This window comes from Molothrus ater, chromosome 3 (genome assembly GCF_012460135.2).
Source record: "Molothrus ater isolate BHLD 08-10-18 breed brown headed cowbird chromosome 3, BPBGC_Mater_1.1, whole genome shotgun sequence".
NCBI classification, from domain to species: domain Eukaryota; kingdom Metazoa; phylum Chordata; class Aves; order Passeriformes; family Icteridae; genus Molothrus; species Molothrus ater.
Window position 1 is genome coordinate 32,983,306 of NC_050480.2, and position 13,629 is coordinate 32,996,934.

Sequence of the window (13,629 nt, forward strand, 5' to 3'; positions counted from 1 at the left end):
TGAGGGTCCCTTCCATCTCAGCTTATTCTGTGCTTCTGGGATCTTTGCTGCTCCAGTTCCCAGACTACCAGCTGTCCCTCAGCTGAACGGCTGCCACTATAGGTATGGAGAGCAATTCCTCCCCACAGCAGTGTGATGCCTAAAATTCCATCCAAAGACTACAAAAGCCTTTCCATTCCTCCCTGTGGGTTCCTGCAGTGTGCTGCTGCTGGTGAGAGGGAGGGATTCGTCACACATCACCTGGGTGTCCCCAAGGGACAGAACAGGAGGATCAGGCCAGACCTCTTCTCTACCTGTTTTATCATGGGATTCTCAGCACCACAAGGAGAGGCAGGAACAGGAAGACAGCACAAGAAATACTTCATTAAAAGGAGCTTCATTAAGAGTAAATAGGCAAGAACTGCTCATAGCAGTGCACAGGGCCTGGGGGAGGGGAAGAGTGGTGCTCTGCTAATTTTCTCATCAGACACCCTTCTCTATTACTGTCTCCTGGTTCTTGCTCTGAAAGTCAAGTGGAATTGTCAAGAGGGATCACCTGTGATTTAAAGTGCAGTTTTCCTTCAAGACATATGTAAATTTGCCACCTTCCTACTCAGAGCCTCTGGGACTGGGAATCAGAGCTGCTGAATTGGAGGGGCGGAGGAAGAAATCACTGCTCTTTCCTCAGCTTGTCAGCCCCACTAGACCAGCCCTTAACTGAAACAGAGATGGGAGAGCAGGTTTCTTAGCTGGTAACTTAGGGAGCAGGTAACAGGGCCAGCAAATGGTGCCTGCCCCACCCCAAGAGATGGAAGGGAATTTAAGGCATAGAAGAGGCTGTGTGATTATTCTCTACCTCTTGTCTTGGGGGCAAGGAAATTAGAAGAAATTGTGGTCTGTCCTGATTTAGTCATCTTTAGAGTTAAAATGAACTTGGGCAGGATGCTTCAGCCCTGCCCTCCTGCCATAAGCCCCATCAGAATTTGGTTAACAAGGAGCTGGAGCATCTGAGACTGCTGAAAAGCTTGTTGTGTGTATGCATTTCTGTGTGTGCCTGTCTCAGTGGCTATATAGAGATATGTTTAAAAGAAGGTTAATTGGTCTCCTGGGAACTATAAAGAACCTGTTAGGTTCCTTGGTGTGAGCAGTGACTGTATGAAGCCTAATTACTAAGCCTGAATTATTCTTTCATATTGGGGGAGGGAATCTCTAAGGTTCTTATTAAAACCTACAAAAAGTCTAAAAAATGATGGAGTTAGAATTGATTTGTCCATGTTGATCAGAAGTGCAGAGCAAATAAAAACATTGAGCTTTCCCCAGGAAATATTAACTGGGATGACATAGGCCTGGCTTACACATCACTGCTGTGGGGATAAACATAAACCATTGTGCTAAATGGCAAGAATTGCAGACCACAGACTTTCAGGTAAGGTGCACTCCTTTTGCTCAGGGCAGGGAAAATTCACACTTTGATATTCTTGTAGGGTGCCCTTTATAAAAGAACCATAACAAATCTATTTTCAGGCAAATTAAATGTGTAAAAAAGGAAAAGAGTTTTGTTTGGAAAAATGTACATTGAAAGGAAAGAGAAAATAGTAATCTGAATAAGAATAAAAGAGAAAAGGAAAAGAGGAACTGTAACATGGCTTAGGTCTGAAATAAAGAAAAGCATTGGCTTTGGATTTTTTGATGATTCTTTAGATGTTGTTGAAGCTCCATGGGTGGAAACAAAGCTTTGTCTATTTGGAGGAGGTACAGCATAGACAGGAGCAGCTCACTGCTCTCTGTGCATGATTGGCACTCAGTTGTGGAGGAACTCTCACAGAGTAATACCTGCAGTTATGACAACTACAGTGATGCCATTCCCACCTGTGCCACCCACAGGCAGCAATGGCAGGGCTGTAACACAGACACTGCTGTGTTGCTACAGCTCTGACAAACTGGACAATACATCTACACCAAACTGAACATATTCATGTGAGGCAGAGTTATTGAAAGAGACATGGCCAGTTTCTTTTCTTTTCTCTTCTCTTCTCTTCTCTTCTCTTCTCTTCTCTTCTCTTCTCTTCTCTTCTCTTCTCTTCTCTTCTCTTCTCTTCTCTTCTCTTCTCTTCTCTTCTCTTCTCTTCTCTTTTTTTCTTTTTTTCTCCCTTCCCTTCCCTTCCCTTCCCTTCCCTTCCCTTCCCTTCCCTTCCCTTCCCTTCCCTTCCCTTCCCTTCCCTTCCCTTCCCTTCCCTTCCCTTCCCTTCCCTTCCCTTCCCTTCCCTTCCCTTCCCTTCCCTTCCCTTCCCTTCCCCTCTTTTCATTCTTTTCCAAGGATCAACAATAAGGAAACTCACATATGGATATCTAACTCTGTCTGATTTGCCCAAGGTCAGACACAATTTCTGGTGCAGCAGGGAAGCCACGCCAGAACTCCATGTCCATAATTGTAAGACCTTCCTCCTTCTTCTTGTCTTATGGGAGGTTTAATTCCTGTTTCAGGAAAAATCCTCATAATTGGCACAACCTCTGTGAAAAATGGAACTCTGTTCATTAAGAGCTTTGCAGTGGCCAGGGACTACTTGAAATATACTGTGTGGGGAAATAGCCTCTGTATTTCATAAACATGCTCTGTAAAAAAATAACAAGTCTAAGAAAGGCTCATTTAAAAACCTAGCTATCAGGGAAGAGGGTTACAATGAGAAGCAGAAAAAAGGCTCAGTTTTTTTTCAGGGGCAGTTTTCTTGGCATAAACCCATGGACGATAGACTTCACACACAGGTTGATAGACTCAAAGAGGCCAAAGCTCTAAAAAACTGGTTTACTGCATTTTCCCTCATTGCTTTTCTTTTACTTTCTACTACCTGTACTATGCACTGGATAATAGTCTGTTTGCCAAGGTCTTGGAGAGTTTTTACTTCCAGCTTCAGGTCAACACCCTTGAGGGGCATGGATACAGAGAATTATGCCATACTTAAAGAAATAACAGAGTTTAGGGAGCATTTATTTTTGTTTAAGACAAATGTTCTGTTCAACTGTAATCAGTTATTCTTAGCAAAGCTGTATCATTCCCCATGTTTTTTTCCCTGTGTTCTGCTACTGCTTTTCTTCCAAACACATAGTGTGATTCTGCTCCCTCTGAGTGCAATCTAACATTGTTTTTCCTGGACTAATTTAAGGGAGAATGACAAAACACAAGTAACTCAAAATGCATTCCTAAAACTTGAGGTGAACTCAAGTAACCACTGCTTTCCAAAAGAAAAGCCTCCAACCTATGGGAAGCCAGCAGCAAACCTGCCAGATAATTTCAGATAATGTTGCAGTCTGCCTCTTTCTGACTTTAGCATCTTTATCTTACCACTAATACCAGCACCTGAAAAATTTGACAGATATTATTCATGAAAACTGAAACATGATGTCTGTGCAAAGATAACATTACTTGATTTGAAATGAGTGCTTATCTAATGTTGCCTCCTCCCTGGCACCCTTGACTGCTGCTGCACTTTCAAAGGATGCATTCAGGTAAATCCCTCCACAGACCAGCATTCTCTGCAGAAAATAGACTGGAGCAGGACCACCAGGAGAAAAAAATCTGCCCACAACAACCTTCCCTGCAGCCCTGCTGGTGGTGTTAGTGCATGGGAATCTCCAAGGGGAATTGCTCAGTAAATGACTGAAAACAACCAGAAAATGTGACTCTTGCCTTGAGCAAGCTGAAAGAAGTTTTGCATCAACAGTAATGAATGTAAAGCATGGGTTATGCCCCCATACTGAGGATCCTGGTGCCCATTCAGTTTCTTGCATTGAGCATTGGGCTGTGGATGGATTTCCAACAGCTCTGCCCTCATGGCAGCACAGCTGCTGCTGTGACACTCCACTGCCAACAGCACGCTCCTTCTCTGTTCCCCATCAGGCTGTCATTGAACTGTTTCCTTTGCACCTTTTCTCTAAGTGTCTTCTCAGAGAAGACCACTGCTGGATAGAAGGCCCCAGCACAGGCAGAGGTTTCAGTTTGCTGTAAAGTAGCTGTTCTCATACAACAGCAGGCAACTCTGCCTTTCCCCCAGCTCCTACCTTGGACTGTTGAGGTGTCCTTGTAGCAGAAGCCCCAGCAAACATTGCAGCAGTTCATACCTGCAGATGTGTCTGCATGCCTGAGGGCTTCTGGGCTGTCTCCCAGGATATGCTGCACAAACTAATGCATCTCCTGACCTTAGATTCTGAAGTCCCCTCCATTTGCAAACCTTAGTACCAGATATGTAAACAAGAGATAACATAAGCATGATCTTTTCACAAAAATCATGTAAATTCCAATATGCATGTGCCCATTTGAAACCAGAAAACAGGCTGTGAAGACTGGTTGTCCATCAGTACTTTGTCAGAACTCCCAATAACTGCAAAGTCTGACCTTTTCCCCCAGACAATTTCCTTTTTATAATAGCAGGAAGACCCAACCAAGCAGTGAATTTCTGTGAGGATTACTGCACTTCTTGGGTGGCTGATAGGACCTGGCCTCTGGCAGCAAGCCATGCTATGTACTCCAGAAATGCAGTGCATTTCAGAGGTTATTGCCTGCACATTACTGCCAGGCAAGTGAACGCTCCAAACACTGGAACAAATTCAAACGTCTTGAAAGGAGATATCTTCCTCAGCCCTGGCATTCGTGTGCCATGGCTGTAAATTACGCCCAGAGTGTTCATTTTCTTTTTAAATGTGTTCTCATCTTGTAATAATTAATGGTGTCAGGTTACTGGTGTGAAAAAAGCCTGACTTTACAACAACGATGGATTAATGAAGTAACAGTCATGGCTGGAGTAGCAGCAATAAATTGTTAGAGGAGTGACACACCTGAAGCAATACTTTCAAAGGCCTTAAATTATTTAAGTTTCAATGTCCCTCATAAATATTGGCTTTTGTTAATATTTGTTTCTGTGTTAAAAATGGAAGTAAACAGGTCTGGCAAGAACAAGTCTCTTGCTGTTGAGCATGGGGAAATAGTGTGCCTGTGCTTTCCAAGACATCCTTGTCTTCCCCAGGGATCACAATGTTCATCTGTAGGTTTCTGGGCTTCTCTGTTTGGGGATGTGACATTCAAACCCCACAGACTCAGAAAGGTCTAGAAGCCATAGCACTGAGCTCACAGGTCCAAATATATGTTTTTCAATTGTTATGAAGTGAGAAACTCTTGAAGATGGCAAAATGGGGAAAAAGCAGAGTAAGCAATTTCCTATGATAAATTTTTTTATTTAATCCATTTTAGTATTCAATATTATAAGACATGAAATGGAAGAAGAAGACAGACAAAGCCCTGCAGATCTATTGGGAGGGAAGAAAATCCCATATAAAATATTGGGAAACTTATTTGATGTCAAAGAGTACTACATCAGTCTTTTGGAAACCATACCAAAGGGCAAGGCAAAGCGAAAAAGTATATTCTCCTAATTTCTAATGTGTCTGACAAGAGATTCCTAATTGCTGGCATAAACCGATATAAAAAATTGACTGCTGATATCAATGGAATTAGATCACTTTGTAACTGATGAAGACTTTCATGATGCGTTTCCCAATACTTACAATCAAATAATTAGGTATTGTTAGTTATTGTCAGTAAGACTGATGGTTGATGACAAAAAAAATCCTCTGAAAATTACAGGAATTCTGCCAAACACCAACTCAATTCAGACCATACAGCAAAACTAATATTGAACCTTTTTGTAAAGCAAATAGGACCTAAAGAAAAGACACTAAAACCATTGAGAAGCTTCACAATTAAATAAAAAACATGATCTTTGTCCTCGAATACTTTGTTTTCCAGACTAGAGATTATTTTCACTGTATTCTCATCATGGCCTCACACTCTTCCTTTATCTCCATCAAGGCTTTCATCAGGCTGTGATCTGTCCCATGGGTCACCTTCATAATATTATAGGCCTTTAGGAAAGAACAGAAAGGGACATGTTAGTCATTGTGCAGACCATGCAAAGGGGCTGGACCCTGGAGCAGGGTGGGATGCAAGAACTGGTCCTCAAGTGGCTGGCACCTGGGGGCTTGAATGCATGGCATGGCTGAAATAGGAGTGAAGCATCCTAAAGTGCATGGTGATTTGTTCCTGACAAAGAAGGAGGCATTGACACATTATTCCTGGGTGTTAAAACCCACAAATATGTTGCACAAATGGGTGTATGGAGTAGCAGAGAGAGATAATTTTCCGCTGAGACATAAAGGCTGTTTCAAGATTGGTCAACTACAACACCCAAAGTTTTGATAAATTATTTAAAAGATGATTGTGATGTTCATGATGTTAGGAGCCTGAAAGTACTGTAAAACTAGAAATGGATTAATGTTTAACCCATGAAATAAAGTACCTTATCTTGAAGATGTTAAGGAGCAACTATACATAGCATCAAACAAATGGGTACATTAATAGTTTCACTGTCAGAAGGCACGCAGGGGAATGGGTCTGTGCTGCTTTTGCCAGGGACTGTTTTCTCTGTATGTTTGTCATCTTCTACTGCTGGGCTAATTTATGCTTGCTGATATTGCCTGATTTCCTGCCACACATATGTGTGAAATGCTCTTTGCCCAGCTCTTGTTTGGATCATCACTTTTCATATGGCATTTCTGCTTCTTCCTTCTATTAAATTCCTCCTGCAAGGAGGGAAGTCCTAGGTGGAAGCTGATTCAGCACTTCTGAAGATAGAACAAGGGAGCCAGTAGTGTACTGACAAGAGAAAAGATCAGAGATTTTTCATCATCCTAAACCAAATAATTGCAAAAAACTAAATGCAGCCTATGTTTCAAAGGGTTCCTTGTCCAGTAGCTGACAAAATTCAGCTAAATTGGCTTTGAATTGCAGCATTTCTTCTTGGAGAAGAAATGTTGAGGAAGAGGCTTCATTTAAATTGAATAAACAAAAGTAAATATATATTTTTGTGGAAGGAATGAATGAATGAAAGCCTACTTCCAAATTATGAAGACTGGCAGGCATATGAAAATTCCAGCACAGTTTATTTTTGCGTCAAATTTGTTAATTCTTAAAAGAGGGAGGCAGCACAAGATTGAAAAAACAAGCTGAAATATCAGTCAAAACAAATCATAGTGAGCAAGGAGCTTTAAAAAGAGTCAAATATGTTTTAAGCTACCACAGTGCCCTACTACTAAATGATAACATTTACACAGTTAAAAAGAAGATTGAAAAGCGTTTTCACTGCTTTTAGAAATGGCAAGGAAATGTGAAACAAAATCATGAATATGAAATTTTGTAACATCCAGCTGCACCCAGACTAACTAAAAGGGGACAGGATCACCGTAGAGCAAAGTAGCTGGGTGAATTGGCCCTGGATCCTGACATATTGGTGCACAGAGCTGGCATGCCCTGTCCCAGAAAGCTGATGGATTTATTGTGAATGATGTATGCTAAGAGCTGTGCATCTGGATACATCTGAGTGACAGTCCTGGGCCAGCTGACCTGGATCTTCAGCCCCACTACAGGATAGAGATCAGGCTCATAGTGATGGACTTGGACCCTGACACCCTGAGATGCACAGCCAGAGATGCCTGTATAAATGTACCTCCATTAAAAACCAATAATCCTTAATACCAAACCTAATCTTGAGTTAATGCTACCATTGCTGCCTTTCTCCCACATCCAATATTTTCTTTCCACTTCTTTTCTTTCATAAGTATGGCAGACAAAAGCACTCAGTCTTTATTCTTTTGTTTCCTTGGAGAAAATAATTTTTATGCAATGTACCATCTCACACACTGCTGTACAAGTCAGAACCAGCTGCATCAAAGTTAGAACAGCAATGACTTGAATAAACCCTAAATCCAACTGGTATTATGCTATGTAACTGTTTTGGCAAAGGTCAGTGCAAAACTGGGGATAATTTCAGCTCCAGTGCAAGGAATTGTTTTACTGGACAGAAGCAGGAACATGTGGATGGGCTCTCTGCCCACTCCCCTGCTCTCAGTCCCACAGCTCACCAGCAGAGCTGAGGCTGAGCAGATTTGTGTGGTCTGTGTGGTCTGTGTCTCCCAGCTAAAAGAGCAAATCTAATCATGAAAAGCTACAATGGCAACACAGGCCACGTTGTCATCAGCTACACCCTGAAGAATATAAACCCCATTAGAGCAGAGGAAGGGCTGCTGCTCCCTGAGTGTAAAGGAGGAGCAGTGCAGGTGTTTGTGCCAGATTTGCAGGGGGATGGGACAGGATGCCCATGGCCATGGCTGTGGGGAAGCCTGGGCAGGTGCAGGATGGCACAGCTCTGTCACAGGGGAAAGCAGGAAGCAAGTGGCCATGTGCCAGAGTGGCAGGAAGTGTAGGCTAGTATTTCAGAGGGAATATCTGTGCTTTTTCATCTCTCTTGATTGAAGAGTACAGGTTGTTAAAGCAGGCAGAGGAATACCATCAATGACAGCTGGTAAACAACTCAGTGTTTGAAGCAAACACCTAGAGAAGGGATTTCTTCAGTGTTCCTGTGAGACCTGGGAAGGATTTTACTCCAGTTCCTGTGCTTTTTGCCTCCACAACAAGGGATTCTATAAGAAGGGAAATCATACAGTACCTGTTGTAGATGTTCATGAGACAAGACAGCTGTACCCATCAGCTCATGGGGGACAAAAGTACTCCCATGACCATGCCAGGCACTTCAAATTGTTTTTCAGACTGGGCTCCAGTTCCTGTGTTTTGCTGACAAAAGCTTTCCAGATCTATAACTCAATCTGTCCTCTATTAGATCTTTCATATATATGTATATAAATTTAAGAAGAATATGTTGGTTGTAAAATACTACCTTCAGTTTTCATTCCAGAGGAGTATTGCCTCTCTGTAAAACTTCTCTTTCAAAATCTAGCAAATAAGATTCTGCAGGGCCTAATATAAGTTTAGGGGGTGATTTCTTTCTAATGGCCAACTTAAAGCCCTCCACATTATTTAAGCCTTCTTCAGGGTTGCAGGGCAGAGAGCTAAAGCCATAGGGCCCAAAGAGCAAGGTATTTAGGGTAGTGATTCATTTTTTTGTGGCACAGAGAGCAGCAGTGAGGGCTGGGCTGCAGAGCCAAGCCCTGATTTTAACAGAGCATGTATCTGCTGCAGAGGCTGTCAATCCCCAGCAGCTCTGAGGCTGTGCCTGATTAAACAGGATTTATATGTGAGGTGAATTCCACTCAGATCCCAATTCCTCTGCACCTTCCATATCCTTCTTCCTAATGCCACAGTGAAATTAGTCTGACGAGGGTTCCAACAGGGTGCTGCTATTCAGTGTCAGAGTGTATTAAGAAGAGTAATGAAGCAGAGAAGGTAATCGAGTTTCTGCTCTGAGCATGTGGCATGCTCTGCTGACACATCTAATCACAAAGGGGCAAATTGTGTTCTCATATAACTCTAGGACATTATCTGACTAATATTAGGAATCACATCCTTTAGTCACAACAAACTGGGAATTATATCTTCCTCTAATTTGTTCCGGTGTAGAAAGCAAGGAAGTGAATCAGTTTCAGAGCTCATCTGAAGAAGTTACACGGAGAAACAGGATGACAAGAAGTTCTTCCTCCTCTCAGCTGTGTTCCCAGGGAGTGGGAGTTCAGCCTCTGCTTCTCCCACACTTGGGTGAAAAAGGGGAGGCTGAATAGGGAGTAGGCAAAGCCATGACAGGATTCTACACTTCAGTTGTAAAGCACTCACTGGTGTCCTTGTGGAGCACCAATGGAGCCTCCATTAGAGGCTCACTGAAGTAGGACACAGAAGGACAAGCAGCACCTTAATGTCTCTTTGCAGAGAAAGAGGAGGTCACAGCCTAGAAAAGGTTTCTGTGTTAGGCATTGCTCAGTTTCCAAGGGATCATAGTGTAGCAATCTGGCTTGCAATGGGCAGCTTCTTCACCAAAAACATAAAAATCCCCATTGCAATGTCCACCTTCGCTGACCAGCAGCATTCATTTGTCTCTAGGGGTATTTGCTCCAGTTTAATCTAATGGAGTATCACATTAGAAATGCAATTAGAACAATGTATGTTGATATAATTGTAGCAGTGTCAATGAAAACAGAAGCTCCTCTTACTCGAGTCTCATTCCACTGCTAAAAGGGAAAGTCTGAATGTTTGGAAATTATAAATATTTTGGGGGAAAGAGCAGAGGATTACCTGGCACATGACAGATATATGACATACTTCTGAATAATACATAAAATAGAATTGATTACTCTTCTGCCTGCTTTATAATGATCAGAATTGGCTATAATTCAAGTAAAATATTTCAAGTGAAGATTTAAGTTATACCAAGACTTAGCAAGAGTGGCATCATACTAAATACTAATTTATTACTTCAACATATGAAAATTATTCAGCTTGCATCATTAATCACCTAAGAGATATGGAGGTTGAAGAAAAGGTAAGTACAAAATACGAACACCTAGAGAGTCATGATTGATGTTATCTTTATAGGGGACCTGGGCAGGAGGGGAACAGCACCCCTCCCTTGCCTCCAGTGAGACACCCATCCCCTTCTATCCCAAGCAGCTGCCACACAGCACTTCATATATCATGGACATGAATTGAAGGGAATGTAGAGCCAAATTCTTCACTTCTTTCCAACACTGGCACCAGAGCTGGTCCTGCTCCTGCCCAGCAGACACAGGCAAGCAGCTGGGCCAGGTGGCTTTTGGCAGCACCCAGCAAAGGCAATGGGGAGCTGTGTCAGGAACTGCAGGGGAGCCAAGAGCCAGGATGGGGAGCCACATGGAGCATGTAGTGTCTTCAGGGCAAGCTGATCACAGGACAATCAATAACATAAGAGAATGAGACCTTTTTGAGGGAAATTAGAGGCAGCACATCTTCCAGGGGGAGCAAAGCACCCCAGCAGTGATTGAGGGCTTGAGATGGGAGGCAAGATTCTACATCCTGAGGACATGTTGCACATGGAAAGGGATTATTTAATACACTTAAGATGATACTAACAGCAATATAACAGCAGGACAAATAAGAGCCTGAGGTACAAGGAAATGAATATAAAAGTGAGCTCAGGTACAAGAGGGATGGCTTAAAGCTGAAATGTAACTAACAAAGCACAGCTGCAAAACCAGATCAAAGATGATGAACAACAAGAAATACGAGGGATCAAGGGACATGCCTGTTGATTTCAGTGTGGCTCACAATTTAAAGACAAAGTTTTCCAGCCTGAATCAGACTGAGGAATAAGGAGGGTAGAAACTGCAGCTCTCCTCCTATTCCTGTACTTTCAGTGTTCTCAGAATCACTTTGCTAGGGGAATAAGGAACATATGAAGCACTGAGATAATTTATCTCTTCAGAACTAATAGTAATTTTTCATCCAGGCACCTCTGAGCTATCAAACTGTAATTAGCTGTGACTGATGCTGGAGAATGTCAGTGCCTGAAATGCTGTGCTGAGCAACAGTGACCCATCACCACACCCAGCTGCAGCCTGGGGAAACACCACTGCTGGAAGAAGTGGTGAGGAGCATCCAAAGGCAAGATGGGGGAATCACACAGCAGTTTTGGGGGAAGCAAGGGAGGGGGATAGAGAAAAAATATTTCACCATACTGACCTGTTTCAAGGTTTCCAGTGCCTGAGGAACCATGCCTTGACTATACTGCAGTTTGCCCACTCGCATCAGCTGGACGGCCCTCAGTGGATGGAAACCAGGATAATACAGTCTGTAGAGGAAAAAGGAGGAAAATGTGTCACTGTCAGCTCTCACCTTCACAGTCACTGCCTCTGCAGAGAGCTATTAGGGTGGGACTGCAAAGTCATTGTGAATGTTAATAAGGTACTCAGAGAAAATTAGCTGCAATACTGAGAAGCATGAAATACTGAGGGGAATTAGCGAATTATTACTCTCCATCCCAGAGGATTGCCTTTAACATTATCCTGTTAGAAAGTGACGGGAGTGGGATTATTTAATTTGCTACTGTTGGATAATACAATAGCATTTACTGTAGTTAGTGTTGCAAACAGAGGTCCCTGACAATCCCAGGTCTCTGGAGAGGCATAATTTTAAGAGGAAGCTTCACCAGGGAATGCAGTGCTAGATTGTCCAAGATGAAGGAGTGGGACTGCAGTGAAAGCAGGTATGTAACATCATGACCACTGCTTCTGAGGGTTTGTATGCCGCTCCCCGTTGCATAAAAAGAACTGTTTCTGCACATTCAAGGAAACATCTCAGACTTGGCTTGTTTATCTACACAAGGTATCTGCTAGTATGAGGATACATTCCTGTTCTCAATTAATTTCAAAGAAACAGAGGTTCTGTTAAAAAAAACAGAATGATGCTCTCTTTTTTCTAGGAAGTAGATGGAGAGTGGTATCATCATTAATTGCTCTCAAGGTGCTCTTGAAATGTTCATGGTGGCTACTCTACAAATTCCACTGACCCTTGGCTCATCATACGTGGATTGTACCCCAGCCCTGTTGTGGATGAGCAGATCATTATATCTTGAAAAAGCAACCTGGGGGCTGCAGAAAGCCATGGATGCAACTTGCCCTCAGGAAACATGAGGTGAAGGGACACCTCATGTTGGAAGTTAAGTTACTTACAAAAGACCTTATATATTTTTTTACTAATGATACTAGAATCATAGAATAGTTATATATTTATATTATATATATAATATAATTATATATATATATTATAAATATTAGATTATTAATTATATATATTTTATAGTTATATTTTTTTTTACTAATGATACTAGAATCATAGAATAGTTAGGGTTGGAAGAGACCTCTGGAGATCATGCAGTCCAAGCCTCCTGTCAAGGCATGGTCACCTAGAGCAGGTACAAAGGAAGTCATCCAGGTAGGTTTTGAATGCCTTCAGATGGAGAATCCATGACTTCCCTGGGTGGCCTGTTCCAGTGCTCTGCCAGCTTCAATGGAAAGAAGTTCTTCCTCATGTTTTAGTTTATGGCCATTGCTCCTCATCCTGTCACTGCGCACCACTGAAAAGAGTCTGGCACCATCCTCTTGGCACCTTCCTTTGAGACGTTTAAATGCATTAATGAGATCCCCTCTGAGTCTTCTCCAGGCAGAACAGGCCCAGCTCCTGCAGTCTCTCCTCACTGGAGATGCTCCAGACCCCACATTGTCTTTGTGGCCTATATTGGACCCTTTCCAGTAGCTCCTTGTCTTTCTTGCGTTGAGGAGCCCAGAACTGGACACAGCGTTCCAGAGGTGGCCTCACTCAGCCTGCTGGCCACACTCTTCCTGATGCTCCCCAGGACACCATTGGCCCTCCTGGCCACAAGGGCACTGCCGGCTCATGGACACCTTGTCATCCACAGGAACCCCAGGGCCTTCTCCACAGAGCTCTCTCCAGTAGGTCAGTCCCCAGTCTGTGCTGGCACTTGGGGTTTTCCTCCCCACATGCAGGAGGATTTGCCCTTGCTGTGCCCTGTTATGCTGCTCTCTGCCCAATTCTCCAGCCCATCAAGGTCCCACTGAATGGCAGCAGAGCCTTCAGGTGATCCATGACACTCCCCCAGTTCAGTGTCATCAGCAAACTGCCTGAGGGGGCCTCCTATGCCACTGATAAACAAGCTGGATAAGAATGGGCCCAGTACTGATCCCTGGGGAATGCCAGTGACTGTAGACTATGCAAATGAAAGAATAAAAGCCTTAAGCACAGCTCACCAGAGACAAACATCCTAC

The 13,629-nt window shown here is 43.0% G+C and overlaps 1 protein-coding gene across 2 annotated transcripts in view; it reads right to left on the reverse strand.

Annotated features, from left to right (window-relative positions):
• Nucleotides 1-5,184: 5,184 nt before the first annotated feature.
• The window catches only part of SMYD3 (SET and MYND domain containing 3), a 380,665-nt gene continuing 372,220 nt past the window's right edge, over nt 5,185-13,629 (reverse strand). For both annotated transcript variants that reach the window (XM_036379289.1, XM_054514312.1), the window contains 2 exons: nt 11,528-11,636; nt 5,185-5,892 (listed from right to left, as the gene is read on the reverse strand). In XM_036379289.1, the coding sequence (XP_036235182.1) occupies nt 5,791-5,892; nt 11,528-11,636 (211 nt within the window). In that variant the 3' untranslated portion in view covers nt 5,185-5,790. The remainder of the gene's footprint in view (nt 5,893-11,527; nt 11,637-13,629) is intronic.